This window comes from Galeopterus variegatus, unplaced genomic scaffold (genome assembly GCF_000696425.1).
Source record: "Galeopterus variegatus unplaced genomic scaffold, G_variegatus-3.0.2 Scaffold1319, whole genome shotgun sequence".
NCBI lineage: Eukaryota > Metazoa > Chordata > Mammalia > Dermoptera > Cynocephalidae > Galeopterus > Galeopterus variegatus.
This window is the reverse complement of record NW_007727430.1, coordinates 127,508-138,775: the sequence shown is the minus strand read 5'-3', so window position 1 is coordinate 138,775 and position 11,268 is coordinate 127,508. Positions and strand designations below refer to the sequence as shown.

The 11,268-nt window shown below is 37.4% G+C and overlaps 1 protein-coding gene across 1 annotated transcript in view; it reads right to left on the bottom strand.

Moving 5' to 3' along the window:
- Window positions 1-5,151: 5,151 nt before the first annotated feature.
- Window positions 5,152-11,268, bottom strand: part of A1CF (APOBEC1 complementation factor) — a 90,960-nt gene continuing 84,843 nt past the window's right edge. Inside the window, exons 11-13 of the mRNA XM_008576260.1 lie at window positions 9,441-9,577; window positions 8,487-8,632; window positions 5,152-5,303 (exon numbers count right to left, since the gene is read on the bottom strand). Coding sequence (XP_008574482.1) covers window positions 5,152-5,303; window positions 8,487-8,632; window positions 9,441-9,577 — 435 coding nt within the window. The remainder of the gene's footprint in view (window positions 5,304-8,486; window positions 8,633-9,440; window positions 9,578-11,268) is intronic.

The window sequence follows — 11,268 nt, the reverse complement described above, 5'->3', positions numbered from 1 at the left end:
CAAGTTAAATTTGTAAGGAAGAGACAGAGGTAGAAATGTTCTCTGTTTTATTCCAGGCATGTTTGAATGAATGAAGGTTTTGGGTTTCCAAATTATTTTTCTCTTCTAGATTTGTCATAAATTTCTTTTTATTATTAGCTAGAATATAAGGTTTTACTTTATCTTTCCTATGAAACTGAGGAGAACAAGGGACACATAAAGTTTGCACTCTCCCATAAATGAATGGATGTTTTCAAGATATGCATTGCCACCTATATTATATCTGTGCCTTCTACTTTCTGCATAAGTATTGTAAGAAAAAGCTGGCTTTTAATATGTTGGACATTTGAGGGGCAATAAAATATTCTGTACCCATTTTTTATTTAACAAAAAAAAATGCTTAAGTATTTTACTCCATAAGTAAAGAAATAGGGTATGGGGTCAGAAAAATCTCTTTTTCTCAATAGTTTCATTCTTTATAGCAGTACTTGCTTTGTTTTGTTCTAACATTGGCAAATACAAACATAAATACTGGTGGATACCTTACACTTTCTATGAACATGTTCCAGTAAAACTCAGAGCATTTTCAAGCTGTTATAGGAATATAGTAAAATTTCAGCATCAAATTTGACAATCAGTTTAACAAAACCCAGGTGACAATAGTTACATGCCAGGTGGGAATATTTTTGCCTAGTTTGTCTCTGTTTTTCAATAAGTTCATAAAAATTTCTAAGTTATGCTATTAATATTTTCTTTTTAAAGTATTTATCCCAAAATTCCATTACAGTGTTTTATTCAAAAATTAATTTTACCTTTAATAGATATATTTACAATATTTGAATATGTATCTACAAAATATAAAAAGTGCCAAGTCTCTAGGTTAATTTTTAGAAATATTTTCACCCCCTGGTAAATTTATATGAATGCAAGGGGAGGATTCAAGATCATTGCCTTACGTGGACATTCGGGCACATTTTCACTTTTAGTTGTAAGTTCCTTTTAGGAAATATTTGATAGGGCTGAAGTTGCTCAACAGTAGTAAACTATCAAAGTTTGTAGCTTTGAATGCAAAGAAAATTCACTCAAAATATTAACTTTCTTTATTGACTCATTCTACTAATAGCACCCTGGAGAATCTCCCTGTCTACATGGACGCTAGTTGTGGTCCAAGACAGAATCATAAAACAGAGTCATTTAAAATATACTGGAAATGAATGTAAATTGAAAAGTATATTGATGTAATATTTATGAAAAGTTAATCTATGTTATTAGAAGAATGTGTGTGTGTTTTCAAAGAAATTTAGGTCAGACTAAAATAAATTTCCTACATAGCTATTATGGACACATAGCTACGTTAATCTCCATCCCACCTTTAAATAGTTGAGGAACTATGGTTTGGAAATAGGTCCTCTTTTGTTAGATACCTTTTTTTTTTTCCTCCTGGCTGGACAGTATATTAGATATTTTTTTGAAGTCAGAATTTTCCTAACACGGGGTAGCTTTCTAACACCATTTTGGGTGCTGTTACCCAAACACAGTATGGTTTGGCATGATATCAGGTTGGGGAAGGGGCAAACTAGTCATCTTGGAGAATTATATTTTGTTGCAGTCAAAGGTGCTCTTCCAGCTATATTAGAAGAATATATGAATATGAGGTATTGAGAAGAGGCAACATTTTACACGTAAGAAAATAGACACCCAATATCATTAATAAGCTATTAACTAATCAAATTTAGAAAGCCAATTCTAATGTACTAAATGTTTCTAAATTATTGGTTTGGGTTTTTATTACTATCATGGTTGGCTGATTTTAATTTTTTCTATGGAGAATTAGGAAGCAGTCAAGTAAGAAATAGAAAAATGGATAGTGATACAGAAGCATGAAGGTATTAAATAGGTGCTAATTTCTTAAGTCTGAAAACATAAACTTTGTGCAGAATTAACCTTTGGTTCTACACATGATTTTAAAAAGCTCATTTTCTTAATAGTTTCAAACTCATCATAGCAGAACTAGCTCTACATTACTTCACTTGAGAACAGCAAGAACAAACATATGGCATGGTAGACACATTGACACTTTCTATAACTACATTCTAATGAATTCAAAGTATTCTCTAGACTTTACTAGAATGAGGTAACATTTCAGCAGAAAAATAAGACCGCATCTACCCACTTGTATAAAATCAGTCCTAAGGAGTTAAATGTCATGAATATTTATCTTTCCTCAAAAGTAAAGAGATAGTGTTCCAGTAGTAATTTTCTTGACACTTAGGTATTACTGTAGGTTTGTTTAGGTCTGTGCTCTCAATCTTTTAAAAATGTGATTACAACTTTGCCCAGAATCATGATTTTTTCCCATAAGGAGATTCTTATAATAACTATCTTTTCATTTTGATTAACCTTAAAAATTTTCTGGACCAAACCTTCCATTTTGAATTGACTAGACATGCACCCTCTTCTATTTCTTTTCTTTTCTTTTTAAAAGATGACCGGTAGGGCCGGCCCGGTGGCGCACTGGATAGTGCGCCGCTTGGGAAGCGCGGCGGCGCTCCCGCCCGAGGGTTCGGATCCCACATACAGACCGGTTCCCGCTCACTGGCTGAGTGAGGCGCGGGAGCAACGCCGAGGGTTGCAGTCCCGTTGCCGGTCCCCGGTCCAGTACGGGGGCAACACTGAGGGTTGCGATCCGATGCCAGACACGGAAAAAGGCAAAAAAAAAAAAAAAGATGACCGGTAAGGGGATCTTAACCCTCGACTTGGTGTTGTCAGCACCAGCCTCTCCCAGTGAGCTGACCGGCCATCCCTATATGGGATCCGAACCCGTGGCCTTGGTGTTATCAGCACCGCACTCTACCGAGTGAGCCACGGGCCGGCCCCTCTTCTATTTATTTTCAAAGATTTTAAGGAAAATCAAAACTTTTTCTCTTAGAATTTGGAATGCTCTTTTGGGCTGAGTAGAAATTTGCCTGCCCCAACAGACATTTGCTATGTCAATGTAATTATTCTTTTTGAGAATAAAAGCAGGTCTGTGGGGGAATGCAAATTTGGATCTAAGAATTGCTTTAGGTGGATTTTTTACTTTCTCACTTTTAGAGTTTGACCTAAGAGTTAGTTTGAAGCCAATATGAATTTTATTCAAATTCATACTGTTTATGAGATGAATAAAAATAAAAATATGATTTGGCTATTTAACTTAGACAATTATTTCTTGCATTTTTCTATTTAATAGAAGTAAAAGAAAAAAGAAAAAAAAATTAATGGATGTAATCGAAATATAAAGACTGTAACAGTTCCCAAACTTAGCTGCACATTGAAATCACCTAGGGATCTTTGGAATATACTGATGCCAGGTTCCCACTCCAAGACATTCTGGTGGAATTGGTATGAGGTGTGATCTTGGCAATAGCATTTTTAAAAGCTCTCCAGGTGTTTCTAGTGTGCAGCCAGTTTGGGAATTACTGTCCTTGGGAATATGAGAAACCAAAAGTAAAACAGAAAGCACAGGGTCTTTCAGAGTTTCAGGGGTAGCTTTGAGGCCTTTGACATTTGATTAGAGTCAGTAGAACTGAAAGGTTACAAGGACTTTAGATTCTGATTGTAATTTACCAGATTTTGATTGGAATCTGGCCTGATTTTGGCTCACAGAATTCCATTAAGGAGTTGACAAAATTTTCTGTGTCTTTGCGTTTAGGTTTTGCCTTGAGTCCTGTAGAATTCACAAGGGCCAAGGTTTTTTTTAAAAATGGAGATTCTAGTACTGTATGTCTTAAACCACTAATGAGGTCAGAGTAGTAGTAATAGGCATTTGGTGTTGGACTTTGATTATTTCTGTTTTAAGCAAAAGTAATCATTTACAAGTATGGCAAAACCCATGGCAGGTTTTGTAGCACCCACCACCATCAGATATTTCTGGAGAAGAGGCCCAAGACTGTACTGTAGGAGATTTCGTGAAATAACACCCTTGCTGTGTGTCTGAACAAACAGCTTCTAATCAGCAGTGATGAGTGGAAGGTTTTCCTGTGACAGCTTCAAGACAAAAGGACTCAGGTATGATAAAGCTGCCTGATACTTACTGAAAGTAAGAAGAAGGGAAGGTAGAGAAATTCTTAGTAGATTTAATAAAAGTGGGTTAGATAATCCAAGGCAAACCCCAAGTTAATAAAACTGTCTCTGAATGTGGATGGTGGCATGGGTGCTGCAAAAAGATCAAAGAAATAAGAGCGAATCTTCATTTAGCTGTTTGAAATGACTTTTCAGCCCTTTTGCTGAATAAGAAAAAGTACCATAAATGATATTCTGTAGATCTGATCTACTTTTTTATGATATTGGACAAAATGAGTCTGAGATGAAAAATAAATCAGTGTGGATAAGTCAAAATTTTTTAAATGAGAAAAAGTCATTTCATGTTGGCATGATTCTTATGTTGTGGGGATCTTTGGGATGGGTAGGAATTCTAGGCATGAATCGGTGTGCGCCAATGAGTTGAATGAATAATGGGGCCTGGATTTGCTTTAACCATATCTGCAACACATCATATCAATTTCTAGGAATTCCCCCGGGGCTGCAGGGGATAGGAAAATCCCAATCTATGACAAATTGACTGGATGGAATTTTCAGACTGAAGCGAGGTTGAATTTATACGGTCTTGGACAGTCTTTCCTGAGCTTGGGCCTGCAATCATGCCCCACACAGTGGGCAATGGTGCATGAATTTGGAAAAACATCCTTCTACCTTCCTTTTGCCTCCTGGTGACTTTGTGTATCACAAAAGCAGCTGTGAGCAGGGGCTTAAGTCTCTGGAGTTGACTTGGCTATCCTTTGTTGTTACTGACTGCCTAGGTCTGCTTAGCCCCAACTCTTGTCAGAAGATCTCTCTCTACTCTGTCAGAGTTTGTAAACATACTCCCAGGACACTCAGGAACCTTGGAAGACCAACTTTTGGGGGCAATGGCTCTTCGGCTTTCTGTTAAACAAAAGGCTCTTTAACATTTGATTTCATTTAGGAATAATGTTCTCATTTCACGATTCTGCAGGCTGTATAAGCTACACAGTCTCAGGAAAGGCATTGCTTTAGGAAAGGTATTACTTATAATCATTAGGAGACTGAGTTGAGGTTTACTAGTTCTATATAGAGTTTCATGTGTGTTATTCTTAAATTAAAAGAAAGATATCTTCAGAAGGCTCCATATCCATCTCCTCGGGCAGTCACTGCAAAAGTGGGGTAGACCTCATAGGTTGTGTATGCTGCCAGGTCTTGTCCAAGGGTCACTGCTTGCTTGAGCTGGGCTGCAGACACAGGTACAGTTGCATTAGGGACAGCATATCCTAGAGGAGAAAGCAGAGAAAACTTTATGAAGGGGATTCAGATTAGCTCCCTTCTGGCTTATTGTCTTCTTTCAGGAATATGAACATTTAATATATTGCTTGAAGGTAAAAGTTAACACGTACATTTTAAAAGGTGCTCTCAGGGGACACAATATTTGGACTCAGTGATCTTTAAATGGCATTTGAAAAGTCCTAGGACAGTGTTCCTCAAAGTAGGGTTGATCCCCTGTGTCAGAATCACCTCACACTAAGAGAATTAGAAACTGAATTAGAAACTGAAGCTTGACAGGACACTAAGTTGATTAAATCTTGGGATTTAGAACTTTTTTCAGAGAGTCTCAGAATCTATAAAGGAGGGGAGGTTATTGAGGAGTTGGCAGGGCATGGAGTGGACTCTGTGGGTCTGGTTCTGTTGCATCCCCACACCTGTCTAAATAAATGTTAAAATTCATTGCCTTCATCCAAGAAGAATGTGTGGAGACTGGATAGACTAGTAGGAGAAATACTGTAAAGTTTTAGTGCGTATCTGCATAACATCATACAAACGAATGCCTGTCTCCTCCATACTCCATGTCTAGACCTAACTGTGAAGAGCAAAAACACCTTCTTCTCACCCCACTATCAACCCTGTCCTCGGTGAATTCAGAGGCCTTGATACTGGTCCTTGCCCTCAGAGAACCAAAGAGTTTGCGTGAGAAGGAAATCACCCACATGCTCTCACGTTGGCATTATGTCTAGCTCATGAACCTTTGCTTTTGAACAAGAGGTTGTAATAGCCACTATCCAAAAACAATATTTCCCTCTTAATGTTTTAGACCAAAACCTGGGTATTTCTGAGATGATCCAAAAATTGTGAAAGACAACAAGAAAAAGGAAGAAGTATACTTAAACTAATGGGGACCTGATTTAATAAAAAAGCACATTTGGTTTATGTGCGGTGCAAGTCTGCCCAGCCCCAGACACATTGATTTTTTTTCTGGTGACTTCTCAGGAAGTGGTAGCAGGAAGCTGGCTGGGCAATTTTTTTTTTTTTTTTTTTAAGTTGAATCTACTCCTTGGCTCGTTCACTTTGGGCAGTAATGCTGACTAATGTACTAGTGAAGTTTGGTACATTTTCCAAGGATATGAGAAATGTGTTAACAATTACTTTCATAATTTAGGAAATAGTATTTTTAAAGTAAGTGAGTAAGTAAATGGTCTCTCTCTCTCTGTGTGTGTGTGCGTGTGTGTGTGTAGCACAGATTTTATTTTTAAGGATCTTTGAATTTTCCTTTTCAATTTGGCTAATTTCCTAAGTGTAAGGGCATAGTTTTTTACACAGATTCTTCCCTTGGAGCCTATTATTTTTTATTTGACTCACAGCAAAGATATAAGAGAGGCTCTCAAATTCTTAGGCATTCCCAAGACAATTCTCATGCCCTAAATATTTTTAACTTCTTACAAGAGCAAATAGAAGTGAGGAAAAGATAAAACATTCTTGGGTAAAAGCAAATCCTTTCGAAAGTGAAAGAAAACTTTAAAATGCCCCTGACAGTGACTCATTTGCTTTTACAGTATGTTAGATAGGTGTCTTTGGGGTGCAGCTTTTTGCACGACAGGGGCTCAACTTTCTCCAAGAGCTGCGAAGCCCCAGCATAGGTCCCGAGTAGCTTATAAACACCCTGCTTTATGGGAAGCAAACACAGGGGCTGATGGCCCAGGGAGGACCTTGCTCTGTATAGTGTCAGCTGTTACCTTGGTAACCCTGAAGTGACTCACTGCAGAGCGTCTTTATGTTCTTACCCAGAAACAAAGCTAGAATTAAGGTCACAATCATGTGTGAAGCATGATTAGCTTTAGCTTCACTTGCCAGAATGGAGTATATATTCAGATTTTTTAAGGAATAAAAGAAAATGAGAGCAAACCCCAGATGTTGGGATGTGAGGAATATAGAAGTTCTCACACCTATACATGGTCAATATATGAATTACTCAATTGATAGGAATGTCCTATTTATAGGTCTAGTCAGACTCTCTAATTTGGATTTGGGGGGCATGCTGACACAATGTCAGAATGACAAATTTCTTTAAAGAAATAAATTTTTTATTACAGAGAAAGAATGGAGTTACTCTAACTGCTGAGAAAAAATTTCCAGAAAGTTTCTTGCCTGGCCCCTTTAATCTTAGATTAAATGAATCTTAGAGGATTCATTTTTTTTTTCTTTCTTTTTTTTTTTTGACCTGTAAGGGGATCACAACCTTCGGCATGGTGTCGTCTGCACCACGCTCAGCCAGTGAACGCACCGGCCATCCCTATGTAGGATCTGAACCCGTGGCCTCGGCACTACCAGCGCCGCACTCTCCTGAGTGAGTCACGGGGCCGGCCCAGAGGATTCATTTTTAATTATTAGCATTTGTTGTGGACCCCTGTGACCCCTGAAGGCATGTTGATCTACAGATAGGCTTTATCTTAAGAAACCAGCATATGCTCCAGACCAAAATTATAGAACAGATCCACTGAGACCTGATTATTTACATATTGAAAGGATCTCTCTCTCTCTCTCTCTCTCTCACACACACACACACACACACACACTCACACACAATTTTTAGCTTAATTTTTTAAAAATGTGATCTACACAAAAGCAAAGTAATAAAAGTAGAATGCTATTAGAATTGGGGCATGAATTCAAGGACTGCTTAAAAGCTAACTGACACTGACCAAATTACTTACTCTTTCCAGTACTCGGTTTCTTCATCCGTGTAATGGGCATTATGATCAAACCTAACTCTTAGTGGTGTCACGAGCATTCCTGATATCGTATAAAGGTTTTCAGCATTTAGGGGAGTGCCTAGCACATAAGAGTTCAAATAAACACCAGCTATTAATAGATTGTCCCAAACTCTCTCTAAAAGTAAAAACCAAATGAAGCCCAAATAAACCAGGCTCAGAGACTGACTCCTTCAAGATCACACAGTTGCTTAAAGCTGAGCTGGGACTCAAACCTACTTCCTCTGCTCTGCTCAGTTTTCTTGCCTCATGCTTTCAAGGTTCACTCATCTGGAAAACTGTTCTTGGTCCACAGATGGTGCAAATTGGATTTACTGTAGGTGGAATTTGCCATCAATTCTACGAGTTCGTGGTACCAAGAAGAGTTTCCCAAACGCTCTCTGCAGGGTGCCATTTCTGGCACAGTTCCCATACCTGGGAAGGCAGTGGCAGCAGCAGCAGCTGCGGTCCCAGCGTCACCGCCATCAGTGGGGATGCCCAGGGTCTGCAGGGTGTATTCGGCCGCATATGTCTTTGCTTCATCCACATAAGCACTTAGCTTTGGAGGTGTGAAAGGGTGGCTGGAAAGCATAGTCAGGACAGGCATGTTTAAACTTGTGCTACTGAGTTGGGTGAAAACCTAAGGCTCTGTCAGCTTTTTAAGACATTAGATGGTGGAATTTTGTGTGAGTATTTTTCATTCTTGTTGCTATGAAAGCTTCTAAATATATTAGGGGTCTTCAAAAAGATTATGAAAAGATTTGCATTATTTTTTTTAATTCTATTTTTTCATGAACTTTTTGAAATACCTTTGTGTGTGCACGTAGGAATATTTGTGAATTAACCTAGAACATTGGTGGTTGATGACATTTCTGAAACACACCTATAACTCACTATATGGCTTTTTAAGGTATATATGAAACAAAATGGTTTCTAAAATGTATAGAAATTCAGGCTCAAGGCAAAATTCAGAAGGTGATATCCACTAACTGAGAGATCATACTGTTGGTCCAAAAATTAAATGATGGGGCATGGTATTATTACGTATAAAAATGGCAGTTTCATATGGTACAACCTAAATACAGCACAGATACAAGAATGCACTATAGTTTTCATTTCTAATACATTTTACACTACCTGCTGTTTTTCATTGGTTGATTATATACACAGTCTGCATTGTGTATATGAAATTTGGGGGCTTTCAGAAGCCAGCCTCATAGCCAGCACACACATTTCAACTACACAATCTCAACCTTTGCATTTAATGACAAATGAGTCCATAGTAAACTGGAGTATTTACCTTGTTTATATAGTGACCAAATACACTTAATGTACAAATGAATCTTATGCTAAAATGTAAATGATTAGGAATTTGGAGAAGTTACCCACATGGCAGGATTCTGGTTGGCCAGAGCAGGAATGGTTATTTTGTACAGGAATAGTTGTCTTTGGTCTTGTCCGATGGCAGAGTGCAGCTGGTACACTGGTTGTCCCCAGTTGTTTTTCTGACAAATTTCTTCTAATATCTACAAGAGTAAAAGAAAAGTGATTTCCCCCTCAAATGTCACATTTGCATTATTTCTACAGTTTTTAGGTTTTTAAACTCCAGTCTTCAGAGTTTAAGCTAATATGAGAAGATATAAAATGCCACATGGTTTAATGACTCAAAATTTAAGATGAACTCAATTTGAACTCCATTTAAAACGCTATATCTATTAGTTCATAAAAATCATTTTCACACCATTTACTCTAATATGTCTTTAGTTTAGTCCATTAGCTATAAGTTTTTACCAAGAGCTTAATTTTATGATTTGTTAGATATGTTTATCCTGTTTTTTATAAATCAATGCTCCAGAGCTGTGTGGATAGATTTATTCCTTACCACTCTCCATCCCTCTGTTTACAATGGTTTAGAGAAGATAACTTAAGAATATACTCTTATTTCATGTCATTTATCACAGGGTTTTAACCTCACATTTTCATAAAAATGGAGTTAAAAAGTTTAATGGGTTAATATTTATTGATGAGCATTAATAAATGGGTGTTGACAGTTGCAATGTTCTTATTTGTCAAAACACCACTTCTAGCTATTTTTATGAAGATGTGATTTTCAGCATTCACTTGCATTTTTTTTAACCTTCTGTAATTGCTTTAAACTGAATCTTTTCTAAAGGCTCATATTTTCTTCATCCTAAGCCATTTTTGGTGGTCCAGAGCTCCTTTTAGTCAGCAGATTCACAAAGCAGGGCACAAGACTGAGAAGAGAGCTCTGTGGGACAGAACAATGCCCCAGGAGGTGTCTCTGGGGCTTCGTGTCTCATTTGTTCTAACACTAATCCAGCTGCCATAGCAGGGCATTTTCCAGTTTGTTAATTTGTAGATTGCTTTTATTTTCTCTATTAACTTTTTCTTTATAATACTCTTGTTTTGCAGCATCTCTTGTCATCTACAAAGCATTCTCTAAGGCTCCTGGACAGTAATAAATTAGCCTTTGCTGGCAGGTATTCTGCTTGCCTGTTCATGCCAGGTGAGCAGACCCATGCTAAAGGGCAGTATTTGTCCCTCTGCTTTTCTGGTTGGAAGTTTGTGGCTTGTGTGAGGTTGTTTAGGCTCCATCTACATTGGATGAGTGCGGCACAGTCTTCAATTTCTAAGTCATAGTTGTAGAAATCCAGAGACAAATGAATTAACGAACTTTCATTAGTTGATAGAGATGGTTACTCACATATTAACACAAAGCATGACCAATTTCCAACCTGAATTTAATGTAAAAAGTAGAGATCTTTACTCATGCCGTAGCAGCTCTCATAAATTATACAGAATTTATGATTATTATTTTTTTCTTAAAAAATTTCTAGGTGTTCCAGTACTTTAGTTAGGTTCTTTGTTTTGAGTTTTAACCCAAGAGAAATTGGATGACTAGCTTTTGTATTTTCTAAGCAAGCTCCATCACATCACTTAGCAGATGTCATTATAACTATCTGTTTATGTGTCAGTATACCCCCGCTGGATTGCCATATGATTTTTGATGGCAAGGAGACTGTGTCATATTCATTTTTACATATCTAGCACCTAGCACAATACATGGTGCATAAAAGAAGCCCAATACTTTTTTTTTTTTTTTTGCTGCTGGCTTGTAAAGGGTTTGAACTCTGGACTTTGGTATTATCAGCACCACACTCTTTTTTTTTTTTTTTTTTTTTTTTTTTTTTTTTTT